This window comes from Buteo buteo, chromosome 12 (genome assembly GCF_964188355.1).
Source record: "Buteo buteo chromosome 12, bButBut1.hap1.1, whole genome shotgun sequence".
In the NCBI taxonomy this organism is placed as follows: Eukaryota; Metazoa; Chordata; class Aves; order Accipitriformes; family Accipitridae; genus Buteo; species Buteo buteo.
The window spans coordinates 887016-909146 of NC_134182.1; the positions used below are offsets into that span (position 1 = coordinate 887016).

Here is a 22131-nt window from a genome sequence, read left to right on the forward strand (position 1 = left end):
CCCAGGAAAAAACATCGCTCCTATTTGAGTCCCCAGCACAAATGGATGGGTACAAAACAGCATTTCCACGAAATGCTCCGCTAGAGTGGCTTTGGCTTCACGAGCCGTGAGGAACTGCACCAGCACTGAGGAGCTCCAGGCCTGGGATAAACACAGCACGGTCGTACTGGTGTGGATCAAGACGACGAGGGACTTGGGAAAACACCCTACAGTTCTACCACACACCTGGATCCGACAGCCCTGCTCCGAGCGCGGGTCTGCTCGGACGACCACTGAGCTTCTCTCCCTTTTGTGGTGGTTTGCTCCGGACTTGCAGGAGACGCGATGCTCGAACACCATCACTTCACACCAGTTATCACACCACCACGCAGGCCGTGCATCTCGTTCTTCTCCGCATGCTCCACGGAAGGCTACGTCAAATTAACCTGTAGCACAGCCATTTGCATCCACGAGCAAAGTTTCAAATGCAAAGCACCCGCATATGCAACCTTCCAGGTGGGATTTACTGATCCAGAGGAGAAGCAACCCAGGATGCAAGTAGGCACAGAGGCATTCCCACCCTGAAACAGCTGAGGGCATCTGCTCATCCCACAGTATTTGGCTTTTTCGCTTGGATCCCAAATGGAAACAGCAGAGCTGGTCCACTCTTTCCTCGCCTCCATCCCTGTGTGCCAATGCAAGATGACATCTGCCCAGACCCTGACCACCCTCATGGACCCCACCAGGAGACCTATGACGTATGGCAGATGCAAGCCCAGGTTTGGAAACTTCTTGGCTGCTGGGCCACCAGTGAGCGAAGAGTGCTCTGCAATGGGATCGCAGCCTGAGCTCGCCCCTGGTGCCCCACAGCACCTCTCTCCACTGCCCTCTGCCCCGAGGGGTGCTTTTAAACACAGGCTCCGAGCAACCATCGATAAGCCAACTCTGCCCTTCAAACCAAGCTTTAAAATTAAAAAAAGAAAAGCTGCGACCATTTAGCACAATTCCCATTAGCCTCCCCAGACCTGTTCAGAGAGGCTGCAAGCCTCTGGGGGATTTCCCTCCCTGCCCAGGATCCCATACTTGGGAACGGCTAAGCCCAATTTCTGAGCAATTATCGCAAGAAATCTGAACGGAGCCACTGGGGTTTGAACGCTGTAAATCAACTGCTGGAGCAAACGCTGAGGCAGCGCTCGCAGTAACGCGCTGGGATGCAGCTGGCCGTGGGAAGAGCTCCCTGCCACACACAGCGGGGAGACGCTTGCAGCTTCCATCCCACACAGCCCCAGCCCCAAAGCAGGCAGGAACGGCTCACACCTGTGCCACAGGAGAAAAGACCAGTATAACTGAGAAAAAGCTTCAGCACAAGGACAGTGAGCCCAGGCACCCAGCTGCAGACTCGTGACGGCTGCCGGCACGTCGCTCACCCGCTCGGTTCAAGCGAGTTTGGGGCTTTTCCCACCTCTGCGCCTCATGGTGCCCATCCTGCTTCCCCAGCACAGATCCTGTGAATCCCAGCCCCCTCCCCAGCCGCACACCCCTCACGTTTGCTTCTTCCGAGACCATCCCAAGCTGAGTTTCATAAATGCCATAAAGGCTCCGCAGCGTCTACCCTCCACAGCTCCCTGCCTTCGTCCTCGCACCGGCAGCAAGCAGAGACCCTGCTTTCCTGCGGGCTCAAAGCAGCAGGGTGACAGAAGAGCCACCCCAAAGCAACAGGACACGATAAACCTTTGCGGACGGGGACAGGGTGGCGGTGGGGAGCGAGGTCCAGGGCATTTCCCACTGCACGAGCAGACTTACTTGGGCTGGTGGGACAGCCACCATGCTGCGCGGTTTTGTCTCCAAGGGCGAGGGATTTGCTAGCAGCCTTACTTAAGGTATGGAAGACGTGTTTGGGCTGAACGGCTAGCTGTGCCTTTGCCCCACGGTCCGTCCTGACATCTCAGCAGCCTTGCTCAAACAAGAGGAAAACCGGAGCAAGCCAGGGTAGCCCCAGCGGTAGCCCAAGCTCCTTGGCTTCCCGCAACAGCTTGGGCTGCTGAACCAGAACCACTGGCCTCGGCCCCGCAGGAGCAGGTCGACACCGCTCTGAGCCACGCTCCGCAAATGGGCATCTCCGGTGGGGGGACGACACGCCTGGTCCCAGGGCAAGGATGCCGTTCTGTTGAGCCACCGAGGCGACCAGGTGGTCCCACGCCCCTGAAAGAAGCCCAGGTAGCCCTCCCGAGCCCCCAAACCCAGACAAAGAACAGTCAGCAGCCAGACCGCAGCTTCTTCTGCCCAAAAGCTCAAGGCACAGGCACATGCTGGCAAGTTTCTGCGCCACGGCCGCTGGCTAGTGGAGAAGCAAGCTTGCTTTGGCCGGGCAGCTGGACCCCTGCCTGCTCGCTGAGCAGCACAGGCAGGGGTGGCCATGGGACCCCCAGGAAGGCCAGGACAATATCTTGGTGGCAGATAAACAGAGACAGAAGGAACAAGTGAGACAGGAAAGCCACAAGGCCAGTGCAGGAGCTGGGAATCCTGCTGGCTCAATTAAACCATCTTTAATGGTGCGTCAGCCAAAGGCTCCGGAGCAGACGTCGCCAGCTGCGTTGCCAAGCCCCAGCGAGAAACACAAATACTTCAAGGGTGACTCAGCACCAAGCGACAGACTTGCTGCACCCACAGGTCCTGCCAACCGACTCTCCCAGGCTTGCTCAGAGCCCTTGAGCGATTCCCTGGCTTCCTCAGAAACACTGATTTATAGCTGACGTGCTACTGGCAGCACACGGCCGGCTGGAGACACAGCTGATCCGGAGGCCGAACTCTCCGGCTGGCACAGCAGAGGTACCGCGCTTTTCTCCCACGAAACGGAACGCGGCAGACGGGTGCCAAGCAGAGCCAGGATGAGCCGCGTGCTCCCGGTGCGACGGTCTCGAAGGACGACGCTTCGCTCGCAATTTAAGCGAGGAGCGTGTGAGAACGCAAAGGTCCTTACCGAGCAAAACCCCTCTGGTAGTAGAGGAGTGCCCAGACGGTGTCGAACAGCCAGGTAGGTCCTGCCCAGCAGGGAAAAGCCGCGACAGAGCTGGCTCGGGACTCGACACTCCTTACCCTGGGGCCGGAGGCAAGATCCTGCGGGGATGAGGCTGCGTTGCTTCACCCACAAGGTCCATGTGGCTGAGAATTCATCCCCTGGTAGTTGGGGGCCAGCACCTCCAGGCATCACACCTCGCCAGGACATCCTCACGCCCCTTCGCTCAAGCCGAGGGCTGAAGGCTGACGTTACTCCTGCCATCCCAAGCCCAGCCGAGAGGGATTCCTCCCCGACGGTGCTGCGTGCGTGCAGAGGGAGCCCCTGGCCAGGGCTTCACGTTTTTCCTGTTCCAGCCGAAAACACCGTTCCAGCAGACGATGGGAAAAAACCAGAACAAGCTCCATAAAGCTGCCTGGTGCTTCCCTTCAGCAAACAGGAGCCCCAGCCAGCCCAGAGAATGGAAACTCAGGCTGCAGAGACAAAAGAGGGAGGTGGCGGGGGGGAGGAGGAGGCCAGGGCAAGGGAAGCAGTGCAAAGAGAAGAAGCACACACACATACACACACGAGGCCTCCACGAGAAGCCAGCCACTTCATCCTGCTTCTCTGCACGCTGCCACCAAACCCATCGGAAGGAGAAAAACCTCCCCAGTACCACCCCAACCTGCGCTGGCTCTTGGACGTGCTTGGTTAGGGTATCTTGAAGATCTTGCTTTCTGAGGGGGCCAGGTGGGAGGGTTACAACCTTACCCGGCAGACCCCAAACCAGACACGGTTCACCAGCAAGCCCCACAAACGCCCCGAGAGCAGCAGAGCAGGGACAGCAGCTGGTGGGGGGCGACGGGGGGGAGAGGGGACGCAGACAAGAACTCACGTCTACACCAGCACGCGGACGCCCTTGGCGTCCCCCTCGCCGTTTTGCTGGCAGCTATATGTTTACACTATCTATAGGGACTTCAAGTCCACCCATAAACAACCCTCCAGCCCCAAGGAGGACTCTTGAGAGCTGGGGACAAAGGGACAGCTGCGCTCCCGAGCCTTGCACGCAAGGAAGCAGACAGGGAGCTTATTTATCTCCCAAGCCCTGCTCTGGGATAAATATTTTAAATCTCTCTCCAGGTCATGGCGGTGTATTTACAGCTAAGTTTCCCTTAGTTATCTGCCTGTAGAGGCTCAGATGGATTTGCCACGAAGATCCAGCTGGCCAAGCTCTCCAGACAGCTTATAGCTCATGGGAGAAATGGTTCATCCAGTGGCCGTCGTCTTGAAAGCGACACCCGCGCTGGGGCAACTGCTCTAGCGATTCGGTTGTACACCCGGGTACGCGGCTGGCTCTGCGTGGGCCACCCACGAGCACCCATCCAGCCGCTCGGCTTTCCCAGGATCAAGAGATGGCACAGAGGCTGGAGGATGCCCCATACAGCACTATACTGGGGGCAATCCGGCAGCCGTATTCCCCACGGCGCGAGGAGTCCGGCTCGGGGTGAGCGAGTCTCGGGAGCATCCTGCTTTGCCACTTGGTTTTATTGCAGGTTTGACCTGTTTGCTCCCCTCCCATAGGAAGGGAAGAGGCTCCCAAGGAAAGGCACTCCCAACAAAACACACCGGCTTTTTTCCTAGCAGCCACCACGGTGCTGCAAGCTAAAAATTGCACCACGCGTCCAGCAGTGCCAGAGACAAGTGGAGCTGCCAAAAGGCATTGAGGAGACGCCTGGAAAAGGCCTCACTCCACCAACTAGCTGCGTTGGTGCCTCTCCTACTTATACGGGCTCTCCGCTGTTGGGTTTTGACCTCTGCCTGCATCTGAAGCTTGCAGAGGAGGGACTGGTTGCCCCGGGCTTCTCTCTGGGTTCGTATCGTTTCTGTGTCACCCCTCAGGAGCGTTTCGGGGACACTAGTTAATACTGCCTGCTGTGCATTGCACATCCATTTTCCCCATCTCTGTCCCCAGCTGTGCCCTACAGGTCTGCGGATTTCATCCAGCTCCTTCTCTTTTCATCGCTGGAAAGCTGAAGACCAGCCCCATTTCACAATCACCGTTGTGCAGGGCAGCACTGCTGTCCACCCACAGCCCAGGACCTGCCTCCTGGGGGAAAACATCACTGGGGAGCCTGGACCTGCAGTATCACCTCTGAAAGCAAAGAGGGCACAGAAAGGAACAGCTCCTTGTTTATTTTCATTAGAGCAATTTATGAATCTATATTAAAAGCCACAAAAATAGGCAAGTAGACAGAGAAGCTAATATTTCCTCTGCTCATGCAATATTAATTAAAAGGTAGCTTCTCTATGAGACATTGCTACATTACCTCTCAGCTAAAAATGGAGAAAAGTCACTGAGTGGGAAGAATATGCAAGCAGAGCACTTTCTGGAATACTTCTACAAATCGATAACTGGGCAGAATGCTTGCTACAGACAGATCTAATGCAAAGCCCCAGTGATAAACTAAAGAAAAGCTCGGGTACAACAGACTCACAGAGGCAGCTGCAGGATAGCTGATTCCCAATGTATCTGGAGAACAAATAATTCTTACTAGACAGTCCCTAATCCACCAGTGGGAAGAGCACCAGGACATCCTAAGCAACCAAATGCCAAGGAAGGACAAACAGTGGCAACAGACACCCAACAACCAGGTCCCGGAGAGTAAAAAGTTGCGCTGAGATATCTGCGGGTCCCTGGCTGCTCACTGCGGCCGCTCAGAAATCCAGGTAAAATGGATTGCTCCATCAAACCCACGGCACGTCTTTGTCTGCACAGGAGCCAGGCAGGAGAGCATCTCCAGCCAAGGAGAGGCAGGACCAAATCCCAGCAAACAAAATGTTAACCGTTCAGATTAACAGTTTCTGCTTCAGGCCACGTGGTTTTAAGACTTTGCCTTAGCTGAGTAGAATTCTTATCAAAAGTCTCTGAGAACCCCCTGAACATCTCAGCAGCCCTGCCCCAGCTCTGCTCTGATTTCTCGCCACCGTCGTGAACTGGGTGTCTGGCTCAAGGAGACGAGACCGATCTCAAAAGATGGGATGAGGAAGCCCCAAGCCACACCTGGCAAAACAGCAGCGCTCACAGCCAGGCACAGGAGAGAAACCGAGCGACGGGAAGGTCTGAGAAGGGGACGCGTGGCGTGCCACGAGGGGGGCTGGATGCAGAAGAGGAACCACGAAACGGGGAGACAGGGGGCACAGCTGGAAAAGGAACAGCAGCGCCTGGGCCAGAACAAGAAGGCAGCAAGACAGAGGCAGGACCGGGGCAGAAGGGTCAATGCTGCCGTGGCAGGGGAGACCCCAGCAAGGCGAGCCTCCACTTACACACCTGAAGGGTGCAAGCACCCGCAACACGCAGGGACAGCCACCGGGAGCTAACTCGGCAGAGAAAAATCACACCCGTTGCCTTCGTAGCCGAGCTTTCCGCTTGGAATACGGTGGATGAACATCTCTTCAAACCTGGCTGGAGGAAAAGGTGGTCTCAAGACAAATCTCGCTGCTACCGAAGGAGGCTCAGCCCAGGATCCAGCCGGTCCCATAGCGCCTGCCGGTTGCTCTCAGATTGTCTCCCAGGATCCCAGCGTTCACGGCAGGCAGTACGGAGGGAGAGGAGCAAAGAACACCGAGTAACTCGCAGGAAGCTCCATTTTCTTTGGTCCGAGACGATTTGCACAATTCTTCAACTGCTGGAGGAGGCTGTCGGTGTTGTTCCCTCTCCAGGGAAGCTGCGGAGAGGCGACTGAACGACTCGTCCTCAGCAGCACAAACCCACCTATGCTCCCGTGGATATGGTTCGGGAGAGCTGGAAGCGCTGCCTTGTGCGTGGCACCCTACAAGACTGTCTGGTTTTACCTTCTTTGATCTCATCTTCGCTGGGAAAGACAAAAAAAACATCACCTTTCCTCCCATGAAAGCTTCCCACTGACGCAGGCGCTGCCAGCACCACGCCGCAACCCCGTGCCACGCAAGCGACGGGGCTCCCGGCAGAGCCAGGACACACACCAAAGCACACTGTGTGGAGAGCAATAAAGGCACTTGCAAGCCGCAGCTTGTCCTGCCTTTAACCATCCGAAGAGTCGCTGTATGTTTTGGAATCAAAGGCTTCCTTTGTGCTCCTGAAGAGACCAACAAGCAACCGTAATGAGGAGGGAGTTTATAGCCCGTCTTAAGCAATACTGTGCCTATCTTGTGCCAGCATCACGTTTGACAGCAAGGACGACCCCGCACAGAGCTGCCCAGAGGGATGTAAGCCCCCCCTCTGCAGCCAGAACGGGGTTTGTCCCCAGAACCACGGCACGAGGCGGCCAGAGCCCTCTGATCTGGGGTGATGGAGGACGGAGCCGACTTGCCGCCGCTGCATCGACAGCAGCAGGGCACTGCCTCGGCTGCTTTTCAGGGCAGCCTGAGCTGCACCCAGGCGTAAAATCCCTCGTGCCAGGACAAACCTCATCTCACCACAGCATCGCAGGAGAGGAAAAGTTCTAAAGCCTGTCACCTTAGAGCTACCCTGAAAACAAATATCTGTCGTTAGCACTGAGGTCTGAATGCAAAGCGCTCACAGATGCTCCTGTCCTCCAGGATAGAAGTCATCTAGGAACCGAACGGATGTCAGCCAGGGGCTGAAATACAAGTAGACTTTTAATACTCACTCACTTAAACCCCAGCCCCTTCCCGCACCAGCTCCCAGCACCGGCAGCGACCCTGCGTGTGTCATCGCTTTCTCCCAGCCTGCAACACCTCGTTTTCCCAGAGCGGGAGGGTTCACGCCCCCAAAATCAAATGTGTCACCCCGCTTTCCAAACAGGAGTCTGCTCCTACCCGTTTTCCTCATTCATCACCCTGCGCAATACGAACACCGAGCCCAGCCACCCCAACCTCACGGCGGTCCAGACCATCTGACAGCGGTGAATTCGCTTCACGCGCGCTCAGGGGCCCTGTCCACAAATGCCAAACTTCCTTCCCCGCTCCATTCAAATCAGAGCTTAATTTGACAGGCCATTGGTATCCCACCGGCAAGCTCCATCTCACATGAGGAATCGTTGGTTACCAACAGCCATGCCTCAATTCCAGACGCACAATTTGCGTGCACCCGCTGTGCAAGGGGACAGGGAGTTCACGAGGACTCATCCCTGCGACGTTCCACCCTGGGCAAGTCCCAGTATGAATTCTCCTGTGGTTGGATCAGGCTAGTTTTCATTTTTGCTCTCTGGGGCACCTTGACACCTCAGCATCCATCCGTTCACCGTCAACAGGAACGTTTTAAGTAGTGGCCTGGGCCTCGCCTGGATGTCACCTAACACTTTTAAGGATTAAAATGCATTTTGAAGAGAAGTCCTTGCAGAACAACTTCAGAGGGTCAAAACTGGAGAAGAGAGGATGGATTTTTGAAAGCCGACCAAATCAAAAGAGCAGCCCCAGGCAGTAACATTATCAACAAAAGCACCTACCCATCAACCTCCCCAAAATGCTCTAAGATAAACAGGCTCGGGAACAGCCCGAGCTGGGCCGACACACCAAAACTCCTCATCCCAGGCACACAGACCAGGCTTTCAGAAGCTTGCAAACCACTCTGAAGTCCCCCTCACCTCTCTCTTTGCTGATCAGACAGCACGTACTAGTTACCTCTCGGAGGAGAGGAAAGCAGACTGTTCTGTGCACAGACAGAGACTGCTTCCCCAAAAAAGGCAAGGCTTAAATTAAGACTAGAAGTACTGTACAGCTCAGCCTTTTAAGCTCAGGAAAAACATTTTTGTATTAAATTTAAAAAAAAAAAAAAAAAAAAGCTGGCAGGAGTGAGGAACGGAGCTGGAGCAGCAGTCAATGAAAAGCACATGCGCTGCAGACCTGGCTGCCAACACAAATTGATGCTTTGAAACAAAGACCACTTGTGTTTGGCTTGAAGATCTTCCCCAGCTACTCGGCAGGGGCTGCAGAGATTAAAAGGAGACACAGGTAAACACAGGAGAACAGCGCTTGCTGCCAAGTATTTCCCCAGAACAAAGGAATGACCCGAAATGGAGTCCCTGCCTGGATGGGGTGACACGGGTTCATCCTCACCGTGCCGGAATGTGCCAAAGCAAGAGGAAACACTGGACAAACCTTCGGACAGGTCTTTATTCAACCGGAGTTCAAGCAGCACCAGACCCACAGACCGGACCCAGCGAGCTGCAGCAGCTTAATGCACCGAACGCGCCTCCAACCTCAAGAGCCCACAGGAGCTTCGCTACGACCAGCCTGCACCCATCTCCCGTGGGGGAGAACATCCAGGAGAAACCCCAGACAACTATTCTTCCACTGCTCTTTGAGACCACAGACACTCGTGAGCATCCTGCAAAGCTTCTGTCGCACTTTGGTCTAGTTCCCAAACCAACCTACATCCACGTGAAGACATGCCTTGCAAGCCTCTCCTCCTTCCCGCTGCCTGCACTGCGGTACGTTCAGAAGGCACAGGAAGATGGTCTTCCTCACCACGATCCTTCCGTCCGGCCCTTTTTTGTTTAGGGACACCAGCTGCCCAGTCTAAACCAAACAGCAATCGTAACAGTTCCCATTGCAACGCAAGGGAGATTTGCCGGGGTGACTTGAGAGGTGATGGGACACTTCTGCCTCACGTAGCACCCAACAGCAATGGAAGAAAGAACCCCTGGACCAGATCCCCCAGCAACAGGCAAGGAAGAGAAGAGATAAACGGAGAGCCGACAGCTCATCAACACAACCAGCAGGGCAGATCCTGACGGGGTTGGGTAGGGTGGAGGAGGTGGAAGAGCAGGACCCTGCCCAGGCCATATTCTCCAGAATCAAAAAGCCGTGTGCTTGCTTTCTTATGCTGGGGTTCAATAGCTTCGGCATTAGGAAATGAGCAAACAGCTTCTAAAAGACCCCAGGGTCCCCCTCCTTACTCGCACTCCCTCTGAACAACCACCCTCAAAGGCAAGGGATGCACAACGTATTTGGAGCGCTGAAAGCTCTCGAGGACATCAGGAACAAGACACGAACCAGGCGCAGAGCCTCCCAACCACGACAAAGCCCAGGGAACAGCCCCTGCTCTAGCAGGCAGCCACATGAAAAGCGTGAAAACTGCAGCATCCCTATCTGCTCCCTGTCACGTCTCTCCGAAACAAATCCTTCCATGCCCAGCAGTGGGATTGCTTCTTCCAGGCAAGCTGGCAGAGAAGGTATGCTACATTCACAGCGCAGCCCTTCAACCCCACTGTGCAATATAACGTCTAACAGGCTAAAGGTATTTACAAGCAGCTCTTGGATGCTACCTCCCAACGTCCTCCAGGCAAGGAGCAAAACATGGAGACAGGCCACCCAGCCCAGCACCTCTGCCATGCTGAAATGCACGCTGATGCCAAAGAACCAACACGTTACCAATTGTCAAATCACCGTTTCTTCATCTCCCTTCCCCCTCTCCCTCAAGACACAGCTGATTTCTTACAGAGGTAAAAGACACTACACTCGCCCTTCTCCCACCTCGGGCATGACCAGCCTTCTCCAGGAGGTATCGCCACGCCAAAGGCGTTCGCCTGGGGAGGTGAATCGGTACAGCTGCCTCTCTCACACAGCAAAATCCACCGTGCTTATTTCACAACTTTTGCAACCCCCTCCAAACCCAACGTTAACAGCCTGCGCAACTTAAATCCTCCTAAAAGAGGATGTTCCTGTGCATATGCCAAGCATCTTGTCAGCCTCGCCGCCCTCCAGGCTTCCAAAGAGCTGCCTGTCCCAGCCCACGAGACCGCCACTCACGTTAGGAGAACAAGACCTGTTTCCTTGGGGTCTGGACAAACAATCGCATGTCCTCCCGTCTCAGGGGAATTTCCCTGCAAACACCGCAGCAGCAACTGCCTTCACAAAGAGCACGTTTGTACCCAAGTCTGTCTGCTGCTAAATAAGCATTTGTTCCAAGTTCCTAAATATTGAAAGCAGTGGAAACACCCACTGCTAATGTGAAATATTTTGCATTCCAGGCCTGAGAGCTACGCTTGAAAATGTTCAGGGAGGAAAGAGTGTTTATTCACTGGAGAGAGGTGTAGGTCCAGCTATTTACTTAAGTCCACGTGTGCTTGCTGGAAGACAGCTTTGATCTTTGCAGCTCAAATAGCAGATGAATTGCAAAGAAGGGAAGAAAAATATTAGTGTAAAGTTCCCCTAGTAAATACCTGTAACCAGGCCTCACAGCCTTCAGATCTTTTTTAAGTGCCTTATCACTTACAGCCAGACTGGCTCTTGCGTTCTTGCCCGCTGCCCCAAAGCCAGGCTCTTCTCTTCCCACCCCTTTCCTACCTTCTGCCCTCCATTCCCCTTGGGCTCCACGGCCTTTGGAGAAAGCGCAGCCTGCCCTCCTAGGGCACGGATGCCTATCTGCTTGGATGCAACACGGACCAGCCTTCGGTCAAACAAGGCGAGACCTATCCATCCCAGCCACGCGCAGACGCGCGGTGCCATCCACCCACCTCTCTTGAGCAAGAGGGCTTCAGCAGACCGGGAGCGAGAGCGTTCATCACCCACCGTGCGGCTAAACACAGGTGCTTGCTGCAGTTTAAACATCTGCCCAGCCGCCTTTCGAAGACGGTCTCGTTCCAGATCAATTAGGAGATCAGAGGACATCTTTGAAGGATGCAGAACATGACAACCCTCTGGTCTGTGCCAGCTCTCAGCGGTCCAGCACCCGCTGTGCAGACAAAGAAGTGCCTATAGCCATGACTACGGAGTCGCTGTGCCTTTGAAGCTCCTGCCACGTCGGGGTTACAGCCTGCCCGGAGCACTGCCTGAGCACGGCCAAGTCTCAAGGGGGATCACAGAAGAAAAGAATGGTATTGGCTTGTCACTGCTTTGCCCCGAAACAGCCCAGAAATGTGCTGAGCAGCACAGCTTTTTGGCGGCTGAAGGGATGCTCGCTCAGATCAACTATCACAGTACTTGGTCTGGCTGCAGAGGACTTGGAGCCGCTGGAAAACAGATGGCAGCTTTAGCTCAGAGAGCGAAAGGCACCCAAGTCGTACTATTGGAAATTTATTATGGACCCTTTAAACCCAGGAGAAATTCTCAGATCCTATGTGATCATTCCTGTTTTCAGGGATTTTATTCTTTAGGAACAGGCTTGCTAGCGAGCACAAGAAAAGCACGGCCATATGGAAACGTACAGCTCAACACGGGACACGGAGGCACTTCCAGAACAAAATAGACCTTTTGGGTTTTTTTAGCTTCAGAGAAAAGTTGACTCAGCAAATATTTCCTCCGCTAGCATTTCAACCACATGTTCCAGCAGAAGCCAGCACACATCTGGCACGCTGCAGTGTCATTGCCAGAAAGATCACAGCTTCGCCAAGCAACGGAAATGGAGGAAGAGGAACCAGCAGTCCAGGCACCGAGCACTCCTGGAACACGTACGTGGCGAAGAAAGGACCCACGTCAGCCACGGATACCCCACACTTCGCGGGTCTTTCCCCAGCCCTCTCTCCAAACAGCATCCGCAGGCAGAGGGAGACGCTGCCCTGCAACCCGCAAAACTTACCGCTAAAAACCTAGACATCAAACCGTACGTTTTGGCCACACGGCTGGCGTCTGAGATTTTTTTTTTTCACGGCGTCCCGTGAGCTGGACGGCAGCACGTTCCTCCCGGTGCTGTAGGACGTGGTCCTGCTGAGCAAGAGAAACTAGGAGGAGAGTACGTGCTTGGAGCAAGCACAGAAACTCCAGCGACCGGAGAGGGGAGCGTGCCGGCAGGGAAGGCGGTGGACAACCCTCACGGGCAGGCCCGCACATCCCAGCTGCCGGTGGCGGCACGCTGGCAGGTAGGCGAATGCCGCGGCAGGTCCACGGGGCCCCACGGCTCCAAATCAGAGCCCAAACAAAGCAACGCACTCCTCCTCCTCCAGAACCAGCCTCCCCAGAAGCCTGCCAAGGCAAACGGCAATTACAGTCCTAATCAGTGAAATAAGTGCTGCTTTTCGTGCTTATCGGCCGTAAATTGGACATTACTGGCAGCAGGGCTCAGTCGCGGCTCCAGACACGTGAAGAGCAGCAGCAGCAGCACTATAAATACCTTTCCCTCCGAGGCGGTATCGTCCCCAGGTGCTACGCCAAGATCGCTCTCGATAACGCAGCAGAAACTGCAAAGCGAACCGTACGATTGCGCACGGGACCCGGCCCGTCCGCAGGGGTCGCCGACCGAAAGGGGATGAGAAATAAGGCAGCGTGGCGCGGGGCAGCCGTGGGACCTTTCAAAGCCGAGCTGGAAATCGGCTCACGGTCCCTGTGGCTCTCGCACCACGGCCAAAACCCCGGGGTTCCTCAGGCGAGGAAAATGGCGCTAGGAGGCCAGCAGGGAGAAACACCGTGGAGCAGAGCAAGGGAAGGCGGGTTTGGGCCTTGCGGCTGGAGTCGGAAAAACAGCAGCCAGGGAAAAAAAAATAAAATAAAAAAAAAATCAACCAGCCGCCCCCCAAACCTCTGTACCACCGAGGAGGAATGGGAGAGCTGGGAAGAGGCAGGGAGGCTGGCTCATCCCCTGCACGGCACGGTGGCACGGAACGGGGGGGGGGGGGTGGCTCACGGGGATGCGCTCAGCGAGGGACAAAAACCCACTCGGTGGGTGGGAGCCTGATTTCTGCGGGTGGGAGCCCGGTTTCGAGGGGTGGGAGCCCGGTTTCTGCGGGTGGGAGCCCGGTTTCTGCGGGTGGGAGCCCTGATTCCTGCGGGTGGGAGCCCTGATTCCTGCGGGTGGGAGCCCTGATTTTTCTGCCGGGTGGGAGCCCGCTGAATTTTTTTTCTTTCTCCCGAGTTTTGACCCGCTCGTGATTTCACGGGAAAACGACCCGCTGCACACAAACAGCCCCCCTGGCGTCAGCCCGCAACCGCGGGGGCTGCGAAACGGGACCGAGCCCAACGAGAGGGGGCACCGGGATCCCCCTCCCCGGACGGCAAAACGTCTGGAGCGTTTGCATCCGAATTCCTTTTAAGCACGGCTCTTCCCCGGACGGGCTTACGGGACCGGGAACGGAGAGCCGGACCGGGAACGGCGAACCGGACCGAGGCGTCCCGGTGACTCCCGTAGCATCATGGGGGCGGGAGGACGGCGAAGGGGCTCTGCGCAGCCCCCTTGCTCCACGCCGGAGCCCCAACGGGCTCGTCCCGGGGTGGTCGGGCCCCATCGTTGCACCGGAGCCGAGGCGGGGGGGGTGGGGTGGTCGGTAGCGCGAAGCCCCGCCGCCACGGATGAACACCGGGACCCGCATCCCCAAGACGGGGAAATTCTTCGGCTCCCGGCGCCGGCCCTCACTCACTCACCCAACACCAGAAGCGCCCGCACCGCCGCCATTCCTCCCCGCCGCTCCGCTCAGCGTGCGCCCCGTCCCCCGGCCATGCCGCCGCCGCCGCCGCCCCGCCGCCGTCGCCGGGAGGGGCTTCCGGGGGGTGGGCGGGGCCAGCGCCGGAAAATGGGCGGGGTCACGGAGAGGAGGGCGGGGCCCCGGAGCGGGGGCGGGGCCCCGCGGGCAGCCACCGGGTCGGCCCCCCCCGGCTCGACGGTGGCGGCTTTTTTGGGGGGGGGGGGGTGGGGTGGGGTGTTAATCGTCTCGCCAGCACCGAAGAGAAGCCCCGTCTGGCCCACCGGGGGACGGGGGCTGATGGCGTATTTCCATTCTGTCTGCTACGTCTAAATATTTTGATGGTTTTAGTATTTTGTGCCAGCCCTGGACACTGGTTTGCTGCTAGGCGAGTGTAAAAGTGAGATCTGGTGAATAATTATTAGAAATCTTACACTAACGCTATGATTGAAACAATAGACAAAAGTATAGCCAAGCAATTAACTAGTAATTATTCATAAGTTTTGCAGTTCTTTGCTCTTATGACTAGATGTTCCTGTACAATGCTGAAACTGACCACGTGTGATTGAAACTGCATTAACCTTCAAGATCAAAGAACAAGGACAAGAATAAAGATTTCAAGGACAGCCAGCAAGAACTTCAAATTGGTCGGTGGTCGCAAAAGCAGCCCTTCGACTCAAATGGATCCCTCATGGCACACGGTCAGATGTAGGCAGTACTATGATAATCAGTTATAATCATTTTTATGTGTATGTATACTAATCTGATTAATGTGCAATTAGTTATTCTATATAACCTGTTTGTGCTAAAGCTGTGGTATGCACGCTAGGTGGAACTATCCCCCATGCATCCAGCACTGCAATAAAGAATGCCTGCTTTCTGAAACTCTAAAAGTCTTAGAGAGTTTCTTCGACCGGCTTTTCAGTATCAGGGCTAGCCGGCTGGGAACCGCAGAAGGAGCTGGGTATCCCCAGTTCCCGGTTGTAGCAAGCCCCAAGATGGGGTGGTGAGGAGCCACAGAGGAGATAAAAGAGCTTCCCTCCCGGGCTGGCTGTTCGTTAGGTGGACGGTAGAAGCCGTATCGTCTGTTGAGGGACCCTGTGAAAGCACAGGGGCACTGGGAAGCCAGGGGCATCGCACCCCAAGGCAGGTAGAGGGCTGGACACGCAGCCCCAGCTGCACAACGCCGTCGCTTTGCTTCGCTGCTCCTCCGCGTCACCCAAATTCAAGGCACAGCAGCGCAAGTTGGCCTGGCCACCTGCATGGCGCGGGCCAGAGGCCTCCGTGCCCAGCCGAAGGTCTCCTGTGGAACCTGCTGCAGCTCCACACCACCGCCACTGGCAGCTGCAGCTCTGAACACCAGCTTTCCAGCCGGTTTGTCGAGCCTCCAAAACTCTGGCTGCTTTTGGTACTGCGTGGAAGACTTACCATCAGACCCCCGCCCCGGCAGCCTCCCTGAAAGTGCTGCTGGATCCATCACAGGAAACGCTGAAGCCTTGACTCAGCAAAGCCCGTTGGCACCGGATCGGAGCACGCCTGCTGCCCTGTGTGGCGGTGCCAGCCTGGAGCTGCACCAGAAGCCCCCACCATTACCACCTCCAGCAGGGCCTGGGAGACCGCGGAGCTGCCCCAGCTGGGCACGCGGTTGTGCGGCTTTGCCGGTTACCGCAGACCAGTCCTCTCTCAATAGAGAAGCCACCGCTTCCTCTCACCGAAAGCTGTTCTGGTTGTGGTTGGGGACCAAGCAGCCTCAGAGGAAGCGGTAGCCTATTCAGCAAGCTCTAGAAAGCAAGTTTTACTTTCACCTGCAAGCTCAGGGCAAGCAAAGCACCTGACGTGTAGTAAGAGGAAGGGTCTCTGTCCCACACGTGCTGGCTGACTTTGCGCTCTCGCCGACGCTGAGCTACCGGACCCCAGCCTGGTGTAAGGGACTTGCTTCTCCTTTCCCCAGGAGGGAAGTGATCAGCAGCCAGCACTGCTAATCCCGGTATCGCCACTCTTAATCTGAGGAGCGCTTGCCACATCAGCCCTCAGAGCTGCAGGCTGTCACAGCACCTCCTCAGCCCCACCTGCCTTTAGTGCCCCAGGGACAAGAACTGCACCACCAGATAGCCAGGAAACCACCATCTGCTCTTGCTGTGCTTGCCCAGACTCTGCCTGAAGCTACCTTGCTTCCCCGAAGAGAAGGGTGTAACACGCTCGGCTCTGCTCTCCCCACAGCCACAGGCTGGGCAGCCAGGCTCCCTCGCTGCCAGAGGACAAGCCAGCCTGGACAGGGCAGTGAACAGCATCTGACTGGAGAATGGAGTAGCAGAAGGCACCTGCACTGCTACGACAATGAGACCACGGAGCTGGCCCTGGCCTTCCACCTGGCTCTGGCTGCATCGTAGGGCTAAAGAGCCAGAGTTTGGGCAGCAGCAGCAGGAGGCGAGGCACACAGCACACCTCCAGTTACAGCAGGAGGAAAACTCCTTGGGAACTGGGTCAGAAGCAGCCAGAAGTCCCTCCACACTGAGCCAGTTAAGCACATCCCTGCAAAAGCACACCAGTTCCTGCGGCCAACCAGCACAACGTGCAGTCACATTTGAATTCTCAGCCCCCACGATCAGGCGCCTGGGCGCAGTAGAGTCAAAGGAGCCAACTTTTTGCACAGGGGAAAAACGAGGCTAAAGCAGACCCCATCCAACAGAAAACCACCTCACCTGCAGGGGAGTGTGGCCACAGTTGTTTGAAGCAGCCTGTGCAGCAAAGCAGAGGCTGTGCCTGGCTGAACACGAGGCCATAAGCTGGGCAAACATTAGAGCCCTTCTAATTAGCCATGGCTTTGCAGTCTGGAGCATCTTGAGGAGGGAGAGAGCAAGGCTCTTCCCGAGCCAACCCGGGCACCCCCCATCCCCATTATCAGTGATCTGCAGCTGCAGTGGTTTGAGCTGGGTTTATTTACTGTTGGCACTGCCAGCTTCCCCCAGGAAAGCGTGACGGTTTTCATGGGTGTGAAACTCACTGATCAATGCACAACACGACACACAGCGGTGCCGCTGCTGCTGCTGTCAGGACCCATCCCTCTCAGCTTGCAGCAGGTCTGCAAAATAGCACCCACAACTGATGGACAAAGGCTGCCAGCGCCCCAGTCCTGGCTGAGGGATGGCGAGTGACAGCCAGGGAGGCACCCAACAGTCCAAAGAGAGCCATCCCAGCAGGAAACGTTCAGGATCCACACCTCGCTTGCGGCAAGCCTTTCCTCCTTCGAACCCCACCGTCCCTATAGCAGCATTTCAGTGGCTCTGTTGGGGACAGGCAGCCTTTCTCACAGGAAGCAGGCCAGAGCCCAGAGCCCCACACCTCGTACACAGTCATCTACCTTCTGGACACCATCAGCTTGTGACTCTGCCAACCACAAGCCACACTAGCGTACCTGGCACGGCTCTGCAACCCCAGCTCAGAGCTGAGAGAAGCCCAGGTCAGGCTAACACATTGCACAAGCCCACACAGTTACTGCCTTACACAAGACCCCAGCACGTGCTTCCCACCAGGAGCCTGCTGCAGAGGCTCTTGCCGGTGCCAGCTCCAGCCTCAGCCGGCCCCTGTGGGGGCAGGTGAAGTGCAGACCAGGCAGGTTTTCCCCTGGCTGGGCCCTCGCAGGGCAGAGTGCAAACCCACCCCGCAGTCTCCCGGTCTGTCATTTTGTGGGTGAACGGTGGGTCAGGATGTGCATTCGTCTCCTTTGGGTCAGAACTGCCATCTACACCAGGTCCAGTCACAGGACGGTTTGCGGTCACAGAGGGGACTCACTCTGCTCGGCAGATGAACCAGATCTCGTTGCGGCGCTGAGGGATGCTGGGATTTTCATAAGCAGCCACGATGTAGGTTTCCCGGAGCACAGTGTCTGTGGAGCCCAAGAGCTCCCAGAAGAGAGCGATCTCTCGCAGAATCGTCTCCTCAGTGGTCATCCCGTAGAAAACCCTGCAGCAATGGGAGCAACATAAGCAACACAGCCAGCACATTCCCCCTTCCCACAGCCAGGGCTCCCATCCCTCTGTCCAAGGAAGCACAGCAGCCATGCAGGGAGTTCATACACCCCTGCTGAGCTGAGAAAACACCTCTGGGGCTGGAGTCACCTGGTTATAACCCGGAGCGGTGCCCTCTCGGTGATGCGGACTTCGGGGTCCATTGGAACAGGAGGGTTTTGCTGGAACTCTCCCGGGAGATAATAGGCAGTTAGGACTTCACGCTCCAGCTCGGTCCCCTCCTTGGTCAGGTGGATTTCGTTGAGCACTGGGACTGTCATGCCCAGATAGCAACCTGGAAGGAGGTAGGAAGGCAGTGGGCACATTGAGATGGCTGGGTCAGTGGCGGCAGCCCTCCTCCCCACTCCAGATGAACAGCGGCAGGGCCCTCCCTCTGTACGGCCTGCCAGCCCCCTCCAGCCCCTGCCTGCACACACCTACAGAGTTCTCCTTGCAGATGTAGCGCATGAGCTTCATGAAGCTCATGGAGATGCTCTGCTCATACATGGGCTCCCCCTTGGTGACACATGCCCACTTCCCAGCTGGGTACCGCCGCTCCTCGTAGGCTGCTTCCTCGCTCTGAAACAGGCCACAGACAAGCCAAGTCAGAGTCAAGCACACCGACAACACCGCAGCACTTGGGTGCCAAAACCAACACTGACAGGCAGGAATTGGGGAGACAGGACCCTGCCAAAAGGAGACCCCCTGCTAGTCAGTGATTGGCAGGGGAGGCCGGAGAAGGTGAGGGGAACTGGCATCACACGCACCTCAGACGAGGACACTTAACAGCACTGGGCAAAAGTCAGCGAAAGGAAAAGCACAGACAGGGGACAGGGTGCAGGGAGGCTTGGAGGCTCCTGGCATGCACAAGGAATACAGCACATCCTCAGCAGGGGGCACAGGACTTTCTGCTCCTCTCCAGTCGCTGTCCTGCCTACTCACAAGGATGTTCCTGATTCCAGGCACCCAAAGGCCTCCAGTAAGGTTGACATTATTCTCAGGGGCAGTGCCTTTTCCCCAGAGCACTGTGTGGACAGAGGATAACAAGCAGAAAGCCTCATGCCCAGTAGAAGGGAAAGTCTGGCAGAAGAGCTCTAGCACCCAGAAGAGCTGTGAAGGTTGGAACAAAACTCCTCTCAGATTCTTCTCCCATACCAAGAATTGACAGGAGGAAGAAGAGACATGAACCCAGCTGGCGCAGAGGGGACAGCTTTCTGGGATGGGTCAGAAGCTCTATTTCCAGCACAGATGATCAGTTTTCTGGACAAACCCAACACAGAAGGGGGGCAAGGGGAGTGGGGAGATTGCATCTGGCTCTGCTCGTAGTTCAGCTCATGGCATGGTTATAACCACAGGTACCGCATAAAGAGGGGCGGGGAAGTAGTAGCCAGCACCTATCCTCCTGCTCTCAGCTTATTCTTCAGCCAGATTAAAGCAGTCATGAGACAACCTTGTTCCACAGAGCTCAGGGCACTTCTCCAGACTTCTATGCTCCACAGCTGTGCTGGCACTGAGCACGGCAGGAAGTTGTGACCAGCCTCAACACTGAGCGCCGCCTCCCTGTGCCTCCACCCAAATCGGGTCTCTACTCAGAAAGCCAAACCAAAGGCAGAAGGAAGGCATCTGGGCTGCTCGTGTGCATCAGTGGGCTGCCAGGAAGAAGAGTGCCCCAAAACACTGCAGGCCAGCCAGCATTCACCCTCTAGATGGGGCCATGCCTGCTATTGTCCCACCAAGCAAAGCAGAGCAAGGGCATTTTCCAAGCAAGGAACCTGCCAATCCCTCTAGGCTATTTGCAATTCTCATCTGCCACAGCATCTGCAAATAAACCTATCGGCCCAGCAAGGCGTGGTGTCTGGTCCTTCCACAGACTGATTATTACGTTCAGCACCACCACTCTAGAAGATGAGACCTGACCAAGAGGAAGAGTGAAGATGCTTCACACAGACCCAGTGGCAACAGGTCCCTGCGATGTGGGCTAGGGAATTTGACTGAGTACTGACAGAGCAAGGCTCTGCAGGTAGCATAACAATTCACTTGCCTCCAAGAGGATGAGGGCTTGTAGCACTGACAGCTCAGGACGAGCAACCAAATACTGCTGACCTGCCCGAGCCTGGAAAACCTGTCCTTAACGGCCCCAGCTCCAGAGCCCGCTCAGCCACGAAGCGGCTTCTATCTCCTCACCCAGCCCCAGAATCAAACTCCGAGAATCCTCCTCAGGCGCAGAGGGGATGCCAAGAGCAACAAAAGATCTTCAGGCCCCAGAAAGTCTTGGGGCCCCATTCCTGCCTGGGACCAGCATAGGTAGAGAAGGGCCCACAGAAGTCCCTGGGACCCAGAAGAACAGGGGAAGAGGGAGTGTGGTGAAGCCCCAGTTCAGAGATGTACAACCCTCAGACACCTTTTACAGGCAGGAGTGCTGGACCTCAGCCCAGAAGAAACTGGTTAAGCTCTCCTCATATAGAGGACAAGGGACAGACGTCTTCTTGGTAGCAAGCCCAACCAAGCCTGCAGAGACACAGGAACCAGTCTGACAAGCGCTTCTTCACAGTTATTTCTCAAAGCACAGAAGCACCCTTTTGTGCAAGAGATGAGAGGAGGTGTGCAACTTAGCCAGCAAGAACAGGAGATCTTCAGGCAGAAGCTACCGCCTTTGGATTGGCAGTTGTGACAAACACCACCACATGCTCAGGTCTGCCAGCCAGGCCCCGTGTTCCCCACAGAAGCATCCTTATCTTGTGCCAGCTGAGATCGCCAGCTCAACCGGTAGCCACATAACTAGCACAAACACAAACCCAGCAGGACTTTGAGCTATGCGACAGAGTGTTTTGAGCAAGGCAGGGAGCAGACTCTGAACTGAAAATTTGCTCCTTGGATGTGCCCACCCCAGCAGAAGACAGGTTGGTAAAGGAGGCAGCTGGAAGCCCCGGAGACCAGAGAAAGCAGCACGACTAGTCCGATTTTACAGCAAAGGCTGGGGAGTTGAGCGTTGCCGTTACTCAACACAGAAGACGACGCAGGGATGGCAGAATGCTGCGCCAATCCAGAGTCACCATCCTGGCTGCAGCGCTTCTGCAGAAACCTCTGGAAGGCCGGCAACATGCAAGCCGACTCGCGGCTGCCTTCTCTGCAAGGAAGGCGCTCTTCCCGCTCCCCAGGCTGGCGGTGGCGACGGTGATGGCGGCACCCACCCACCCACCCCAGCCTCGCCTGGCCGCGTAGAGAGGAGCAGGCCTCACCTTCTCACGCTGCGAGAGGGTAACGTACGGCACGGGCTCACGAGTCTGGTTGTGCCGGGTCATCTGGACGATCGGGCCCGCCATGTCTGCAAGGCAAAAAGAAGAGGTGAAGCGAGTTTCGCCAAGGCCGGAGAGCGGAGGGGAATCCCGCGGCGCGCCAGGGCCCGGTTCGGCCAACCCCCGGTACTTGCCACCGGCTTCGAAGCCGGTTCTCAGGAACGCTGTCAGCCGTGGAAAGCCTCTCCCGGCCTCACCGCCTCCGCGGCCCGGTTCGGAGCCACCTTCCCCCAGGCTGTCCCGGTAACGGATCCCCCCGTTCCAGCCCGTCTCCACGCTCACCCCGGGGCAGGCTCACTCGGTGCGTGCTGGCTACGGCTTCCCAGTGCGCGAACAACCGGCCCCGTTCCTGCTCGTCGTCGTCGTCCTCCTCCTCCTCGCCGTCTCCGCCGGCGGCGGCCTCCTCGCCCAGACCGTCCAAATCCTCCAGCGTGATCCGCGCCATCACCACACACACACGCACAGACACACACACACACCCGGAAGTGAGCGGCGGGCCACGCCCCGCCGCGCTTGCGTCA

At 56.5% G+C, this 22131-nt stretch overlaps 2 protein-coding genes across 2 annotated transcripts in view; both read right to left on the reverse strand.

Annotated features, from left to right (window-relative positions):
• PTK7 (protein tyrosine kinase 7 (inactive)) overlaps window positions 1-14382 on the reverse strand; it is a 36181-nt gene extending 21799 nt beyond the window's left edge. The window contains exon 1 of the mRNA XM_075042342.1: window positions 14270-14382. Coding sequence (XP_074898443.1) covers window positions 14270-14300 — 31 coding nt within the window. The 5' untranslated portion in view covers window positions 14301-14382. The remainder of the gene's footprint in view (window positions 1-14269) is intronic.
• A 256-nt stretch (window positions 14383-14638) lies between these two features.
• Window positions 14639-22108, reverse strand: LOC142037795 (heme-binding protein 1-like). Its single transcript, XM_075042352.1, has 5 exons — window positions 21893-22108; window positions 21554-21639; window positions 18752-18893; window positions 18426-18609; window positions 14639-18270 (listed from the first exon to the last, which is right to left on the reverse strand). The coding sequence occupies exons 1-5, from the start codon at window positions 22053-22055 to the stop codon at window positions 18096-18098; spliced, it is 750 nt and encodes a 249-aa protein (XP_074898453.1). The 5' UTR covers window positions 22056-22108; the 3' UTR covers window positions 14639-18095.
• Window positions 22109-22131: the final 23 nt, after the last annotated feature.